The 19,041-nt window shown below is 38.1% G+C and overlaps 1 protein-coding gene across 4 annotated transcripts in view; it reads right to left on the reverse strand.

The window, feature by feature from the left end:
• Positions 1 to 19,041, reverse strand: part of LOC145988489 (uncharacterized) — an 80,809-nt gene that overhangs the window by 6,128 nt on the left and 55,640 nt on the right. The window contains exons 14-17 of one of the 4 annotated variants that reach the window (XM_083123342.1): positions 15,292 to 15,432; positions 14,809 to 14,902; positions 3,600 to 3,702; positions 1,804 to 1,956 (exon numbers count right to left, since the gene is read on the reverse strand). In XM_083123342.1, coding sequence (XP_082979468.1) covers positions 1,804 to 1,956; positions 3,600 to 3,702; positions 14,809 to 14,902; positions 15,292 to 15,432 — 491 coding nt within the window. Of the gene's footprint in view, positions 1 to 1,803; positions 1,959 to 3,599; positions 3,703 to 14,808; positions 14,903 to 15,291; positions 15,433 to 19,041 lie in introns of those variants that run through there. The other 3 variants (XM_083123343.1, XM_083123345.1, XM_083123344.1) reach the window with 3 other exon arrangements.

The raw sequence follows: 19,041 nt of genomic DNA on the forward strand, positions 1-19,041 counted from the left end.
ATTACAAGATGGAGACTCCCGTGCAGAAGTCCTTTTGTGTCATTGAATTTGCAAGCTGTGGTTTTGCTGTTTCAGTTCAGCGATTTGGAAGTGATCCTCTGCCCGATAACATTTGTCGATGGTTTAGTAAGTTTCAAACAACTGGAAGTGTCTCCAAAGGGAAGAGTTCTGGATGTCCAGTGTGTCAAACGAAAGCATTGAGGAGCATTGGACTACCAGATGGATGTGTGGCGTGCCATGAAAGGTGCTAACATTGAACATTCATAATGTACACTGTGTAAACTTATTGAGTTGTTGTTTACTCCCATATAAGCTTTGTTCTTGTACCCCACATAAGGGAAATTAAATGACTATGAAGAAACTCCGATAACCATATTGGGAAACACTGTATATTAAAGAGAATTCTTTTGACGTTTTACCACATTGGAAGGGCGGTAAGGGTTCAAAACCACCCCTCACAAAAATTTGGGCCATGGTGGATTAATGCAAGTTCACAAACCAAAATGGGCAACTCATTTTCAAACACTTATTCAAAGCTTATCCAACTAGATGACAATGCTCACAGAACCCTTCCTGCGACAAAGCCAGAATTTTCAAATAAAAAAATTAAAATTTCCGAAAATTATATGAAACATTTTATTCTTGGAATCAGACCCACCCAACCACTTGTGGTCATCCTCTTTCCAGTATTGTTCCTGGTTCAAAATTTCGAACCTGGGACCTCTAATTTCACAACACAAGGCACGGGCACCACATGGTGAGCAATAACCATTCGGCACGTAGCTCAACCAACAGCCTGATGCCACACACCCCTTCCCTCCCATCCCCACGGAATGAGCTTTGTGCAGTTCACCTTTCTGTATTGTCAAACTTGTCTCCCAAATGACAGGTAAAGTAGTGAGTGGGACACACTGCATTTTTTGGTATAAGATCCATTATGGGCAAACCCCATCAAAAGCACTGTAGTTATTTTCTGTTACGGGGTAAAAAGGCACTGCAGTTCTATTAGAGAAATGTCATCCCTCACATCACTACAGTGGAACTCTGCTTTTATGTTCCTCGGTTTTACATTTTCCTGCATCGTACATTCAATATTCATGGTTCCAATAGAGCAAAATGCTTTAATATTTTCCTAGATTTTACATATTCCTGCATTCTAAGTTTTTTCAGCTTGGTCCCCTGAAAAACGTAAAATCGAGGTTCCGCTGTATTTGTTAGGGTGATTATTTTCCTGTAGTTTACGGTTATTACCAGCATAAGAAAACAGTTTTTCTTTGTGACGTTTCAGGAGAACACACGCTCCTTTCATCAGACATTTATTTTCATTTTGACTAAAGATACAGTTATAACAATGGTTAGTAATTTTTTAAACAAAAAGAATTTAAAAAAAACTATTTGTTAGGGTGGATTAGTTAGTTGAGTTGTGATGGATTTGGGTGACAGAAATGTTTGTACTCAAGTCACAGTTAATAACATCCCAGCAAAAATTGGAACGGACATTTACAGGACAGAATAGATCAGGCACAGAGGAGATGGATACATGATGAGGATGGGTGCCGAAAGACTGCCAGTAAGAACATACAATGTGCAAGGAGTGGGAGTAAGGCACAAGGGGAGACCAAGATGTCCGGGGAAAGAGCAGATAGCGGATAGTGTTAGGAGAAGAGGACAAGATTGGAACACCATGGAAAGAGGAGTGGAGGAAGACCAGAAGAAATTGGGGAGGCCTGACTTCTATGCCACCCCAGCCAGAGGTAGGAAACTGCAAAGGATGATGATGATTTACAAAGTGCAATTACTTACTGCAAGCAACACATCTTCCGTGGTGGACCTCCTCTTCTTGGGAGGGAGAGTCCTGTGGCCTCCGCTGGCTGCTGGACAGGAGCTGGTACTGGGTTTCTCTCTGTCAGGGGTTTCATCATATATGTTGGCCAAAGGGGACGTCATCTCAAAAGGCTACACAAGTACAAAACACTTTCTTTTTAAAATGTCGTTATTCAGGGTGGTCACTAAAGGACCATGATAAAATTCCAGGCTTTGAAGGCAAACTTTCCAAAAATTCAAGGATACAAGCATATGTTTTCTTCTATTTCTATCTCTCACCACCCACCTCAAAACACACAAATATATTAACAATATTAAGGGTCTGTGTAATTCCAGTGTGTGTAATTTTTTTTATTCAATTCAATAAAAAAGTGTAAAGAAAAATAATAATTTGCTCCCCTGTGCTTTGCATCATGCCATGAAGGTGTATAGGGAATGTGTGGAGTTAGGGTCCCACACTTTCTTGATCAGGCCAAAGGTGGGGGTGATGTGATCAGCACCATACACCTGGCTGCCTTTACCCCCCCAGTTTCCTCCAGGTAGCCAATTTATATGATGCTGGGTGGGCACTGGAGCTGCTTGAAGAGGAGGAAAAATTTCAGGTTCTTCCCTGCTGGGGATTGAACCTGGGTCTCTCGCATAATAGTCAAGATGCCCTAACAACTGACATACTGCAGCATTCATAAAACAGTGTATACATTTAAAATATTTAATTTAAGGTGCAGAGTTTACATTTGGCATTTTACATACTCTGACTCGAAATACATCTACAAACACAAGTCACAAATGTTACGGAATATGCTAATCTATGAAAAATTGTTAATTGTATAAGAATTTCAAACTCAAATTTACACAATCAACTTCGAGATATCTTATCTTGCATTAATCTTATGAATGTCAGATAGATTGTTCTGCAAAGGACTCTAACAAAGTAAACGGATTGAGAGAATTTTGTTTCATTTTCCATGCAGCTTTCCTTTCCTTCCTTGATAAAAACAAAAGCTAAAGTGCGAAAAACTTGTTTTAAGGCATTTATAAATATGTAAAAATTTGATGGGATTTGGAAAAATAAAATTTGCAATATTTCACGTCTAAGGAGAAAAATGCATGCAGAAATCGTGCATTATTTAAGAAATTCAAGGAATTCCCGGTGAGTAGCAACTCTCTTATTCTTGCTCAATACTAATTAATGTGTAGGACATGCAAGAAAACTAGGGTGGACTGATACCATTACCAACGTATCTGTATCAGAAAATATCGGTTAGATTTAATCATGGATGCTGTATAACAACATAAGTTAGTGTTAGTAACAACTCCTTAGTGTTAGTAATATTGATGTAAAACAGAGGAGAATTTCAAATACGACCTGTCAACACTAGAAGGTGCAAATGGAGGATGGAGAAGAGACAATTGTGTGAAATTTTTCATGTCTGTCATAAACAGTTATTTTTTATAGGTGTAATGTATATAGGTGTAATGTACTGTGTAACATACTTCTATGTTTGTTCAGTGAAAGAATACACTAATCTTCTGTATCATAGGCTGTTATTACTTCTTTGAATTGCTACAATGTTCAAATATTGGTTTGAAATTGCAAGAGCACCAGACAGTTTATAAAATAATACAACTCCCGGTTCATTAAAACCTATAATTTATAAAAGTTCACAATTCGATAAGGTGGTTTCTATGAATGAACCAGACTGAGGTACCAGTGTTTAGCCTAGCCCATAATTACATAAATAACCCTTACTGCATGAAAAATGGCCAAGACTTGCCTTTTTTGCTGCTGCTCTTGGAGACTCCGAGCTCTGTACGCTCGATTTGCTGGAATTCATTTGTGACGTGTTTTTCACTTGATGCAACTTTTCCTTCCTTAACCTGTAAAGAGACCATTCCAATGAAAGCTCCTGTTACACCACACATTAATGTTGTCCATTCCCCAAATCCATTTAATGAAACTCTCTCGGTATAAGAATGTGACACATGCAGTCTGTCACAAAATAATAGCAACAGTCTTAAATATAGCATGTTTAGCGTGACTTAATAAAAAATCATGATTCTTATCCACCCTGAATGCTACCATGGCTCCACCATTGCTCTTGTCTGGTTCACTGGCTCGGAACAAAACAAATTGTTTTCTATATTGTCCAGTTGCAGGGGGATCACATAATTCTTAGTGGAGCACAAACACAGTGGTGCTATATATTTTTTTTTTTTTTGTGACAGACTGTACTTAATAACCAAGGTGCAGATAGATTTATGTATGAAGCTGAAATCAGTTATATTTTGTATTATCTTTGTGCATCATGGCATGTAGACTCGAAAAATGCAGTTTTTATTTTCCATATTTGTACATATACAGGGTGGCTACAAACAAGCAAAAATGAAATTCCCTGACTTTTCCAGGTTTTCCAGGACAAAATTTACATTTTTCCCTGACAATTACAAACTAAACTAAATCGATGTTTTTGCAAATGGAAATAATAAACTCATACAATTCCACGTATGGTTTTGTTAAGTACCAATATCATCTTCTATGAAATTGACTTAATTTCTCTATTCTCTATGATTTGAATTCAAACTGCAAAATAGTGAATTAGGAAAATTTTTACAATTCACAAGCTAGGGAAGGATTACGGAATTTTGTCATACGCAGTAAGTTTAAAATAAAATACTTGATTATTTTTAAAGTTACGACTAAATGAGATAAGAGTGAAGAGTGATTGATTAAGAAATACAATTTTGTAATTTATCAGTCTCCTTATACATTCTCGGTATTATATGTTGATATTTCCACTGAGGTTTGGAACCCTCTGCTTGCAAGAACCATGAGTGCGGACTCATTTTTCCATGCATAAAGCTACTTCTCTCTTCTCTGTAAAGCAAACAACTTAACTCTTGCATATAAGTGAAACAATTGAATCGAACAAAATAAAGTGTTATATTTCCTTACATTATCAATGGGATTTCTGCTTCAGTACAGTATATCCAAGTGAAGTACTGTGAAACTGACAACATGCAGTTATACCATTAATGCTGACAAAAAGGGTATGTAGGTATTAGAAATTTAACGCAAGGAATTTATAGAATTGCATTGTATAGGTACCTGATTTAGCTAACCACAAATTAAAACAGGAACACTCTAATAATAAAAGCTTCTGAAAGTTCATATACGAGGGGCATCCTGAAAAAAGCTCCAATGGTGCCTATACGCAGCACTAGTGGTCAGAGAGCGACACACACCAATGCAGGCAGGAAGAAGTGGCATGTAGCTGTAATCTGGTACAGTTGCAATGCAGCCGTTTTAGGACAGTTCTAGGCTAAAGATTGCAGCTGTCATACAGTCTCCCACCGACTGCGATGTAGCCTACATTGCACGCTCAGAATTTGGCACAGAGACACCAGCAATCGTGTGAGGTGTGCAGATTCGACGTCGTGAGTGATAGTATGGTCAAACGATGGTGCAGACAATTCACGGAAGGCCAATCGAATGTGCACAACCCCATACAGCTGAGTACACACGGGCCCTTTGCATCACTTCAGGTGAGAGATCTTGGACCACTCCCTGTACAGTCCTGGCCTTGAATGTACCGACTTTCATCTCTTTGTTTAACTGAAGAGGTTTCTGGCAGGGCAAGGATTTGACAGCTACACTGCGGTACAGATAGTTCCAGTCTTTGCTGTCAGACACATGCGACATGGGCATACAAAATTTAGTGCCATGTTACGACAAATGCCAGAACAACGGTGGTGATTATGCCGAAAATTAGGTTAGGACTCACTGTTACTAATGCAATAAATTACAACTGATACTCTTTGTTTTATTTATGCCTAATCAGAAGGGACCTTGATATTTAGTTATTCTTTTTTCAAATTGGTGTATTTTCTTATTTCTTATTTTAGCGCATTTTCTGGCAAATATCTGAAATTATACCTTCATTGTGTTTTAAAACTACTGTTTCAAATTGTAAGTCACATGGCTTACGCCTCTTCGTGAGAGTTTGATATCTTGAAAGTTATTTTGGGAAAGTTATTTTCCATACCCATTTTTTAATTTTAAGGTAAGGATTTTAGACAATGGAATTTTCCCCGTATATACTGAAGGGTGCATAATGACCATAAGTGGCGACGCACCCAAAAAAATAAAATCAATCAATCTCATGTGACAGATACCGATATATTATGGCACCAAAAATTGGCATTATCTTTTTTTGACTTGTTAGTGTTACGTTTCCCAAAATTCGCGTTTTTGTTTTAGAACATTTTTCTGCCAAATATACCGAAACTTAATACTCCATTGTGCTATAAACTATTATTTTAAATTGTAGGTCACATGGACTACGCATTTTTGTGACAGTTTGATATGTTGCAACAGATTTTTGAGGAAGTAAAAGTAAAGTGTTCCCCTGCACTTTTCCATGAAGGTGTATAGGGGTGTGGAGTTAAGGCCTCACACTTTCTTGATCACGGCTGAAGATGGGGGTGATGTGATCAGCACCACGCTCCTGGCTACCTTTATCCCTCAAAGTTTCCTCAAGGTACAAGCTTCATATGATGCTGGGTGGGTGCCGGAGCAGTTTGAATAGGTGGGAAACATCCCGGTTCTCCCCCGCAGGGGATCGACCCCGGGTCTCTCGCATAGTAATCATACGCCCTAACGACTGAGCGCCAGTATTACTCGCTCAACAAATGCCGATGGTGCGCACTTAGCTTGGTAATTCAAAACACATCTCGTGCGACAAATACGAAGATGTGGCTCTCGTGTGATGGTAGATACGCACTCGATCTCCTGTTAGAACCCTGCCACTTTGCTCTGTGATGCAAATGGTTTTGATAGAAGGTGAAAAAATCGTGGGAAATACATGATTTAATGTGGCTGTCGGAATTATTCCATGTACGTATAACTCTAAAGTTTACTCTGGAGTAAAATGTTGGAAAACTTGCATGTTCTATGTACACAAACATGGCCTAGAAAAGACAAGAATGTTGGATTTCATGGAATTTTTCGTTGTTTTAAGACATTTCTTTAGAAGAAAATATCTAAAAACACCAATAATTTGCATTTTATACCAAATTCGCATTATTTCGCAGACATCACTGCACATTCCTAAACATAACTTCGCAGCAATTACCGTTTTTCACGGTTTTGGCGTTTGCGAAAAATCAATGTCCTTACTAATCGGAAATTACTTTCTGGCCACCCCTCGTATAAATCAGTAGATGGAAAGTGAAAATTTAGCAGGGCTGGCAGAGAAAAGTCAATTCTTGAAGAAAGTTATTTGCTTTTATGATTGAATGATTCGAGTAAATATATTAAAATATTTTCGTATTTATTATTAGTATTTTATTTCATAATATTGGACATTAACTTTACTCAGTGACAGATTAATGACCATCTCTCACGAGTTTAAACAGACAGGACAGAAAGTGGCGTTAATTTCATTGTAATACTAGTGTTGCAGTAAATTTGAGGTTGGGAGCATACACTTGCCAATTTTTATAACATTCACCAGTGCAGTTTTATGTTCAACTTTTTCGTGATAGTATTCAATATATATCCCGTTTGGTTGGATTCTTTTTGATGTCTAAGAATAGTGCAATGTCATTGTAAACGTATGTTAACTTGTGCGAAACCAATAATACGTCAGGATGATGAAAGAAAACCTTCGTAAGCACTGCTACATTAAATAAGGTGAAGTGAGCCAGTAGAGCAATAAAATTCCAGCAGCATATTTGCAGTCTAAAGCTCTTCTTGTTTATGCATGCGATTTTTGTTGGATGTTGCAGTCCATGCAATTTCTGTCGCATGTTGTAGTGGGATACTTTGTCGGGTGGCGATATTCGACAAAAATTGTATGTATCAATGGAACCTATTTGTTTCCATGTTCCTTCAGTTTGCCCAACAAAATGCCTTACTACGACGTCCGACGAGTATCGGACGGCGCCACCCGCTCTTATCCCCTCCATCTGTTGACAAGTCCCCTTACTACTGCCATACGGACCCCCTTACTACTCCCATACGGACAAGAAAAAAATGATAATTGAATGCATTTTCCACGTAATATTTAGAGGCTTAACCTTTACTCCCCCGATGATACCATATGGTATCATCAGAGTAAGGTCGTACTGGCCCGATGATACCATATGGTATCATGGTTCTGATTACGAAATGAATGTGCTTTTTGAACCTTCTTACTCTTATGTTTGGGTGGTAACTCTGACACCGGTCCGGAGCAAGCCTGGGAAATTCATATTGATGACCAACCTCCCCCCTCTCCGCAACATATCCATGCCACATTTCCGAACAGAGTTTCACATTTTGGCTCATTCAACTTGTATGGCACCCAGGAACATGAAACATTTTTCAATCTCTTTGGAAACGTCCACTCTTTGAAGAGAATACTAAGGTTTGCGCCTTCTCCCCAAAATAGCGGGACAAAGGGGGCAAACTCCAGATATTTGTTTTCTTTCATTGAAATTCGGGGGTCGTGCCCCCAAGCCCCCCTTCCTCGGTCCGGCGTTCTGAATCGTACACAGTTGAATGCCCTGATGTTTTAGCTTCAAAACAAAACTTATCCGAAGTAGATTGCTCCCATAGTGCCCGAGTTATAACAATTTTCCTCCAAAAATGCAAATTACCTATTTTTCGTAAAAAACAGATTCACATTTTGGCTTATTATTCAACTTGTATGGCACCAAAGAACATGAAACATATTTCAAACTCTTGAGAAATGTCCATTCTTTGAAAAGAATACTAAAGTTCACGACTTCTCCCCAAAATGGCGGGAGAAGAGGGGGCAAACTCCAGATTTTTATGTTTTTTCCATTGAAATTCGGGGAACTTGCCCCCCAAGCCCCTTCCTCGATCCGGTGTTCTAAATTGTACACAGTTGCATGCGCTGATGTTTTAGCTGCAAAACAAAAGTTATCCGAAGTAGATTGCTCCTATAGTGCCAGAGTTATAACAATTTTCCTCCAAAGAGTGTTCGAATTTAAAATTTCCGCCGAAAAGCCCGGGCGAGAGAAATTTCTCTCCCTCTCTCTCTCTTCCTGCCATCACTGGTTGTGTTGCGCATAAAAGGGGCCTAAAAGTTACGAACTAGATTTCCTGTTCCCGTGCAGAGTTCCATAACGATATCTTTAAATAAATAAATAAATAAAAAAAGTCAATGAAGACGAAATTCCCTGACTTTTCCCTGACTTTTTTTGACACCTCAAATTCCCTGACTTTTCCCGGTTTTCCAGGTTTTCCAGGTCTGTCGCCACCCTGATATATTAGGTTTTGGCTCATATTTTAGTTATTTTTATATATTATTTCCATATTTGAGAACATTCGACACATATACACCATATTCGAGCAACAATTACATGTCCCCACGTGAGAGTTGGGTGAATTTCTTCAAATAAAAAGTTCGAAGCTACATTTAAGAAACTAAAGTTTATGACCTTTGATATACCCTTCAATTGTGTTAATACAAGTTTTCTGTCACCTGAACAACATCAGGGTGTCTGCCAAAATAACAAATTCAATATTTTTGACCTTTTCATGACTTTTTCTTCCCTTTTTCTTGACATTTATTTAATCGTCCCATACTTAGGTACAGTTGGAAATTAAAAATTTTATATTTATTTTAATATATATTTTTATTCAATGAGAAACTTACCACAAGGCCAGATAACATGAAAATTGAAGCTGTACTTTAACAAGAGATTTAGACTTGGTTTAATTATTAATGCATGTAAAAATTAATGCCTCAGACTTATGGCCACATTAAGTAAAAAAAAAGTAAAGTGCTCCCCTGTGCATAGCACCACGTCATGAAGGAGTATAGGGGGTGTGGGGGTAACGCCCCACACTTTCTTGATCCGGTCGTGGCCACATTACTTTATTTAATGTTTTTACAAAACTTTGCACATACAAGAATGTAATTTTTAAACAAATCTTAACCACAACTCAATACAATTTTAGATTTGCAAATATTCAATTTTATCAAATCGCAGTACAGGTATTTAACAATGTAAGTTCACTATACTTTTTTTTTAAAAAAAAAAATAGTAAAAATTCTTGACTGCAAGCATATTGTCTTAACTGGTAGACACCCTCCCAACTGTTTGCTTATGCTATTGTAAAACACTTGAAATTCCTGTTTATTTACAATTGTTGTCAACAATAGAGAATGAGGGCTCAAGCATCGGCTCCTGGTTGTTACAAACGTTATTTTGGAAACATTGGAAGAGAGTCCCAAGCCAAGCAGCCCATTGCTAACCCCACCCTCGCTACTAGTTGTGTGTAATAGTTACAATGCCGAGACTGTATTTTATGTAGCTCGTGTGATGTCTTAATATTATTAAAAAGTTAATTTTTTACAATTTTAAGTCCATATTTAACTCCATATTTTGGTGAAAATAACTTATTATGTATTTACATATTTACCACATTTTTACTACATATAAATCCGTTCTCTGTTAGTAACATTCATAAATGATGTCGCATCCTTATGCTCCATTGATAGCCCTACCGAAATCTATCAATGGGAATTACAGTTTACACACTTCAGGACTACTACTTCCCATTCTGTAGCTATCACTTACATTTAACAAATTAGATAAAGATTATTTCATTGTTGCAGTATTTGTCAATCTTCATGCTCAGAAAACTTTCTATTTAAACAACAATTATTATAAGTACTTTAATACTGTTTACTACGGATGGACTGATATGAAATTTTGGCCAATACTGATAAAGAACCAATATAAAATTCGCTGATCCGACGTAAAATTCCAAATGGTCCTTGAAGAACCTGAATGGTTCATTGATCTCCTTGATAAATGTGTGTTTTCATTGATTGATTTGCTTTATTTTACTTCGCTTTTTGTGCCACTTTTGGCTAATTTGCGAAGATGGCGATGAGTGATGACATGATGAAATCGATGAATGGACACTCACAAACATCCATGCCCAGGCCAGGATTCGAACCCGGGACCCCTGGTGTCGTAGTGCGATGTGCTAACCACTCTGCCACGGGGGCCGGCACAATGCAAAAGGAGCTGCATATTTAGAGATTTACTATTAAGAAAAGTAGGTCATGGAGATTGTATGTTTATTCATAAAAATTAGAACAAAATGGCAGAATATTGCACTTAATTATAAGATATTTATAGATATAGCGGATTGGTAATTTTACCAATAAACTGATACACCGATATGCGTTATCAGCTGATACCGATAAGAGTACTAATTAATCTGTCCCACCCCTACCGCTTACATAGGGTCATTCCATGTCAAATCGACCAGTCTGAACCTTGACATCTCAGAAATGGATAAATGTGAAATATTGTATTATTTATGACTTAATAACAATGTATTGGTACATATTTTATAAAAAATTCTCATTGTACCTAGGTATATACTTAATATATAAATGTATGATCTTAAAATTTGAAGAGCTTTCAAACGAAAGTGACATGCAACAACGACACGTTTTGCTTGTCCCTTGAGTGTTGCTCGGACTGGATCTTTTTTCAATAAAGTGCATCATGTCGCTTCGGTCTGTTTTTCGCGCATGCATGGTGAATGCTTGCTTATAGACTGAAAATACTCATGTAGCTTGTTGTTTTTCACTTTGGTGTGAATCCTTGGTGTCGCTTGTCACCTGAGATCCCCCTTACAGGTATTTGAAGAATAAAAAGTATTTAAATCTTGCCTCTTAACACAACATAATGATTGATGAGAGATATGATATGTGAAGTATGTCAGTCAGTTTTATGAGTCATAACAGAAAAGGAACAAGTCTCAAGAGGAATAACTAGCTGTGTTTTTTGATTGGTTACAGTGATGTGTGGTGACCTTGGAACTTGGGTAGAAACTGATAGTGCATTCTCCATTTTTCCCCTCCATTTCTGCAAACACAAACCCACACACACACAGATGAATATATTGTATTTGGTCTAGGAATTAATTCGTGCGCCTGGACAAGAGATGGCGTAACGAGTGTATCGTCCCACAGTTCCGTGTATCCACACATGCATTGAAAACTCCTGTCAGCGTGCATCGTTCGTAGTATAGGGCAGTTGATTGACGCGTCAACAACAGCATTTTGTAGTCAACTGAACATGGCGCAGTTCGTGCCAGATAAAGTGTTTTTACAGAGTGTCAGCTTCATTACTTTAACATGCAAAAAAGTGCTACCGAAAGTCATCGTATTTTGGTGGAAGTGTATGGTGACCATGCACTAGCTGAGCGAACGTGTCAGAAGTGGTTTGCATGGTTTAGAAGTGGTCATTTCGGCCTGGAAGACCAAGAGCGACCTGGACAGCCAAAAAAATTTGAAGACGAAGAATTGAGAGCATTGCTCGATCAGGATTCATGTCAAACGCAGGAAGAACTTGCAGAAGCATTAGGCGTTGATCAAACAACAGTTTCCAAACGCCTCAAAGCCATGGGAATGATTCAAAAGATGTCACATTGGGTTTCACATGAATTGAAAGACAGAGACGTTGAAAGACGAAAAACCATTTGCGAATTGCTGCTTCAAAGACAGAAAAGAAAGGGGTTTTTGCATCGCATTGTTACTGGCGATGAGAAGTGGATCCATTACGAGAACCCGAAACGAAAAAAGGCCTGGGTGAAGCCAGGTGAACCAGGTCCATCACAACCGAAACGAGATATTCACTGTGCAAAGGTTATGCTGTGCATATGGTGGGATATGAAAGGTGTGGTGTACTATGAGCTGCTGCAACCGGGTGAAACTATTAATGGAGAACGTTATCGACGACAATTAATGCATTTGAAGCAAGCTCTGGCCAGGAAACGACCAGAATGGGAGAACAGACATGATAAACTTATTTTTCAACATGATAACGCTCGCCCACATGTCGCAAAACCGGTCAAAACCTATTTAGAAAATGTCGGATGGGAAGTTTTACCCCACCCGCCGTATTCACCAGACGTTGCTCCTTCGGACTACTACTTGTTCGATTGCATGAATAACGATTTGATTGGACAGCGGTTCACTTCTCCAGAAGATATCGAAAAATGGGTCTCTGACTGGATCGCTTCAAAGGATGAGGACTTCTTTCGCCACGGAATCCGTAACTTGCCTGACAGATGGGCGAAAGTGGTGGCTCGCGATGGACAATATTTTTCTTAAGGTATTTATGTATTTTGTGTTTGAACTACAGCTTCAATGTGTGCGTAACAACTGCACAAATTAATTCCTAGACCAAATATTTTCAATAAAATTTGTGACATGAATGTTGCAATTTGTTACAACCTCTTTGCAGCAGCCAATGGGTTGAAGGTGGGGAGGTAGAAATATAAATAGTCTGTTTTTCTTTTGTGGCAGTCTCTACCTGAAACCCTTCAGGTTGTCAAAAACACTGCTGAGGAGCTCCTTCTAGTCTGCCAGGTTGTCGTAGAGTATAGGAGGGTGAGAAGGATGTGAAAAAGATTGTCGCTCATGAAATGTGCCTTTGACAAGACAATAAATACGGCGATTAGAAATGTGAGAGCCAATTGATCTATCACTGAAAGACTAGGTATACCTAAGTGAACATCACAAATTGTTTACTGCAATCTTCAGTCAGTTGTTTTTTGTGAAATGCTCAGTGAAATGGCTGCGTTTTATACTCTCAAAATGATGCTTTTAATGTGAATTAATTGAAATTAATTGTTATTAAACTAATGTGTGGTCTGTGGTTGATAAAAATGATTGTTTAGTTTATTGCGAATATCAATTATTTTTTTGATATTAAGACCTTGTATTTGTATCCTATTCTAAAATGTAAAAACAAATATATCTCTTTCAATTCGATTACCAGATATTAAAAGTGATAAACATTACAAATTTTCATATTATTTGTAGTCCAAAAATTCAACATCTACCACTCAACTTAAGTTATGGTTTTAACATTGAAGTCAACAAATTCAGCTAATTTCACACACATTACAATACAAAAAAATTAATTTCCATAGGAACCCATTGCCATCCCATTATGAAATTTTACACGCAAATAATCTATTGATGTCTTCAAAACATATATTTCTTTCAAAAAATTTGGGAAGGGGTGTGGAAGGTGGGCAAGGGGGCCATGAGAGAGGAGAGAAAAATGGTGTTTTTGAGATTTTCAAAACAACTTTCCTTCAAGTTTTTTAAAAATTACAAAATTCAAATACCACTGTCATGTTGCATTTCAAATTAAAGCTCATTAAAAGCAGAAGAGAATGACAGCAATTTGAGCTCTCTAGGTCAAATAGTTGTTGATCTACAGCTGTTTAAAGATTTAAAAATGTTGCCAAATTTTGGGATTTTTGCTTCTTTGAAAGTCAATAGTCAAAAACTAAGAACCAAAAAAATCTGAAATTTGGCCGTTTTAGTCTTCTTGCTAGGTACAATGTATAAACGAAAAATCTAAAAAAAAATCTGAATTCAAAAATAATTTCTATCGGTTGATTTGACATGGAATGACCCTATTACATATAATTTGTAAATCCAAGTATATACAATAATTACTTAGCCAGTGAAATTGGTAACACGCAAAAGAGAATAAAATATACAAAGTGATAACCCCACTTAATAATAATTAAATTCAAAACACTTATAATGTTTGCATGTGCAACAAACTTCTTTTAAAATGACAACAAAAACACACAACACATTCTTTTCCCTCATCTCTGAAGGAATATCAAGGTTGGTTGGAAAATTTGAAGGAATCTCCAAATTTTCAAACCAACCTTGATGATCTTTCTTCAGGGATGGGGGAAAAAGAATGTGTTATGGAAAGGTTCAATGCAGTTGAAGTTGCTAACTCTTTTGCTGCGGGATTTTGCCATGCTGATACAGCTTTCGCTGTGTAGTTTTTGGGGGGAAGTTTTCAGAATTGCATAAATTTATAAAAAGTATTCTAAAGGACTGATATGAATACTACCACTATTATTTGAACAAATGACCACAGCTTGGTGTTCAATTGACTGTAGATACACACCTTGCACTTGCTTCTTGTGCTTTGGTTTGCCGTTGGATTCCTACAGGGTGGCATGCTTCCCTCCTTGCTCCGTGCTCTGCTTTCATCAGCACATCTAAATATTAAACATATTTTGTTACCAAATAAACATAATACCAGAATTCCAAGCATGGTCAAGGCATGATTAGGAAAATAATAAAAATTAAGGTGGTATTTCACCAATACTTTTTCAAAGACTTAAAACTTGAGACCAATACTTTTAGTCTGAATACGATGGAAGATGCAGAATTTTCAAGAATGGCAACGAAATTCTGTCACAAAAGTAAAGTCTGTGACAAAGTCAATTTGACAGATTGACATTGAATAGTTGCAATGTAATAGCGAAATTCTAGTATTTATAAATATGTTCAGCAATTTTAGAGTACTATTTTATTCAAGTATCAATTCAAAATAACTATTGCCTTGTGCAACAGATACAGTGAAGAGATATTAGCTTTTACTAACCTGATATATGATTTGGGGACTCGCTAGGACCTCTTTCTAATACATCTGGAGAATTTTCTATCCTTGCGCTCCCCACCAAGGCATACGTCATCAGATCATCATCATAGTCAGGTGATGCAGTGGAGAGGCCAGGTTCCCTTCCTGCGAATAGCAAATGGAAAGGTCAATTATTTACTCATCAAAGTATCTTCGCAACTAAAGCACTATGAAATGCGGATAGTTTATGATATGCTAGGTATGATAAAAAGGCTAAACAACTTCTCTTAGTAATGCTTTGCTTTTAGTTTTCGACATTTATGAAACTCCGCAGCACAATTAACAGTGGCTTCTTCTTGGAAAGTGGAAGATATGTGGTGTGCAAGCAATGAAGGGAAGGGGCAAATGCCTCTACACAAATTTTATGGCATTCAACAGACATGCTATGTGAATCTGTACATGGCAAAAACAGCAATTTTTGAGTGCAGAGAGAGGATTTTGCTCAAGCACCAAATAGATCTTATGGACGATGCTAGATAGCACATGAATTTTAGAGCTTCTTTGCTCAAGTGATGGTATACACAGGAAACCCAGTAGTACACGTATAACCGTAATTTGTCTGTAATAGCAGGCCTTCAAATATGGATCATGAAGTGAGAGACAGTGAATTTAAACCTTAAGTGAACATAGTCATTATCTCCATGCTAAAATGTTGTTCAGTGTATCACTGACACACAGTGATAAATGATAATGATATAGATGAAACTACCAAACTATATAGGGTTGAAACTACCAAGGTGCATATTTCACATATACGAGGGTCACTATTTATATTTTGAGCCTTGGCAACACTGATTGAAGTTAGGCGCGATTTGACGTTTGCACGGAATCGTCTGGCATTTTTGACCATAACGTACTTCAAATGTTTTGTCAATAGCTTCATCTGTGTTGTTTATGTTGCCTTGGAGATTGCACGACAACAATAAAATGGAATTAACTCGTGAACATTTTCGTGCGATGATTTTTTACGATTTTCGACATAGATTATCAAGACAAGAGTGCATCGATCAACTTACTTCCTCATTTGGAGATGAAGCCAAATACTTTGCCACTGTGAAACGCTGGTATAACGAATTTAATCGTGGCCTCCATTCGCTCACCGACGAGATTCGCGAAGGTCGTCCAAAATCAGTTGTTGTTCAAGAAAACATTGATGCTGTGCAAAACCTAATACTGCAAGATCGTCATGTGACATACTGTGAGATTGAGGCTACCATAGGCATTAGTTCCACCAGCATATATAAAATATTACATGATGATTTAGCTGTGAGAAAGGTATGTTCTCGTTGGATCCCACACAATTTGACAAAAACTCAAAAAGACGTATATAAGATTGTAACAGGTGATGAATCATGGATATATGCATATGAGCCGGAACGTAAACAGCAGTCGACTGTATGGGTGTTTCAAGATGAACCCAATCCAACAAAAGTTGTTCGCGCTCAAAGCACATCGAAACAAATGGTCGCCTGTTTTTTCGGGAAAACTGGTGATGTGGCAACTGTGACTTTAGAGGAACATAGAACGGTCAACTCTGAATGGTACACAACAATTTGTTTGCCAGAGGTCTTCTGTCAAATACGGAAAACAACCAAACACCGTCGGATCATTCTTCATCAAGACAATGCCAGCTGTCGCACATCTCGTCTAACAACCGACTTTATGAACAGTCAAAAAATCGAATTGATGGGTCATCCACCATACAGTCCTGATTTGGCACCCAATGACTTCTTCTTGTTCCCGAATGTCAAGAATAAATTACGTGGACAACGATTTTCGTCGGGGGAAGACGCCGTTGATGCGTTCAAAAACCATATTATGGAGGTGTCTCAAGAAGATTGGAAAAACTGCTTTGACAAATGGTTCGAAGGAATGCAATAAAGGAGAATACTTCGAAAAACAATAAAGCAGTTTTCAATGCCAAATTCCTGTTTTTTTCATTGTTAGTCAAAATATAAATAGTGACCCTCGTATGTATCTACAATTATTGTCATATTAAAATGATATTCCGTTGTATATGCTTGATGGTGGGAGACTCAAAATTCTACTTACTGAAAGATTATGTGAGAACTGTGGCTCAGCCAGGGATCAAACCTGGACTATTTTATATAGTTAGTTCAGATTGTACACATAACTCTGGTATTGAATGGCCATCTCTGGTAAAACCACAGGTCTGTCAAAGGTCCAATCCCCTTCCACTGCCAGAAAAGAAATTTGTTCATGTGAACAAGTAATTACCTTCAAATGACTTTATCACCTTCAAAATAATCACCAGAGGCAATACAATACGACCATCGTTTGTACAGGTCTTGGAAACACTTGATAGTCATCGACAGTAAGTGTTCGCAAAATATGCGTAACATTTAATTTAATGTCCACGACGTCGTCAAATCTTTTCATAGCCATCTTAAGCTTGGGAAAAAGGAAACAATCAGCAGGCGATAAGTTCGGAGAATATGGAGGGTGATTGATCACTGTCACTGAATGCTTAGCAAGGTATTGTTGTACAGACAATGCGGTATGAGGCCGAGCATTATCGTGTAATAGAAACCATTGACCAGAATCACAGAGGTCCTTCCTGGCCTGCTTCATCCTGTTTCTGAGTCGAGCAAGCACTTCCTTGTAATACCACTGATTGATTGTTTGGTTTTCAGGGACAAATTCATGGTTAATCACCTTTCACCAGTGCATGAACTTTCTGCACATTGTCGACATTCCTTGACGTTGAAGGGCATCCTGATCTTGGTTCTTCCTCGACACTTTCACGTCCACCTTTGAAACGATTGTACCAGTCATACACCTGGGTTCTTGATAATGCTGCATCACAATACACTGCCCGTATCATCTGTAATGTTTTGGTAAACGATTTACCCAATTTGTATGCTGTACCGTTCCATCTTGGTGCACGTATTTTGTACACCGCCTACACATGACCTGCATCTGATGCATGCTTGCCCCGATACCAACTGCCTGTACCAGGTTGAAACATGCACTGACGGGAAGTTTAGATATAGCTCCTTGCAGTGTTGTAAGAATATGGCACTTTTTTTTTTTTGGACAGTTTGGTTTCTTTATGGGCGGACCTTGTATTTTCATATTTATAATGATTTAGTTTGCTAAATGCAATAAATGCATATTTTGTTTATGAATAATACCCATTTTAATGCTTCACTTACTTTATATAAGGTCCTCCTCCGTAGCCGAGCTGGTTAAAGCGTTCACTCGTCTTGAGATCGTTCGCTGCGGGACGGCGTAGGTTCGAATCCAGCTCTGGTCGGAATTTATTCGGCCTACGTATAGGGCCGGTGGCAACCCACCATCGTGAGGAAATTGGGAAGCTCCGAGTGAGTGAGCGTAACCCGATCGAGAAGACCTGCAACGGCTGGGGTTTTTTTCGGGCTGATCACCCGTCACCCCAATACTGGTCTAAGATCTCCACGCTATAACAGGTGACGGAGGAACAGTGTGGGAGGGAGACCAGCAGTCGGTAGGTAAGCCAAGGCCCTCCGAGGGCTGTAGCGCTGTGGGGTTACTTTATATAAGAATAAAATAAAATCTATTGTAACTCATTACCAGGCAAAAATATAGTTGCCTGTGGGTGAGAACCGTTCTCCCTTCTTCTCTCAACTCAGACACATCTGAAAAAATGGCTCAGAAAGCGTTAGCGATGATTCATATTTTGGATTGTGGTATCTTATTAAAAGGGATACACGG

The sequence above is a fragment of the Lepisma saccharinum genome, chromosome 6 (assembly GCF_977018435.1).
Source record: "Lepisma saccharinum chromosome 6, izLepSacc3.1, whole genome shotgun sequence".
NCBI lineage: Eukaryota > Metazoa > Arthropoda > Insecta > Zygentoma > Lepismatidae > Lepisma > Lepisma saccharinum.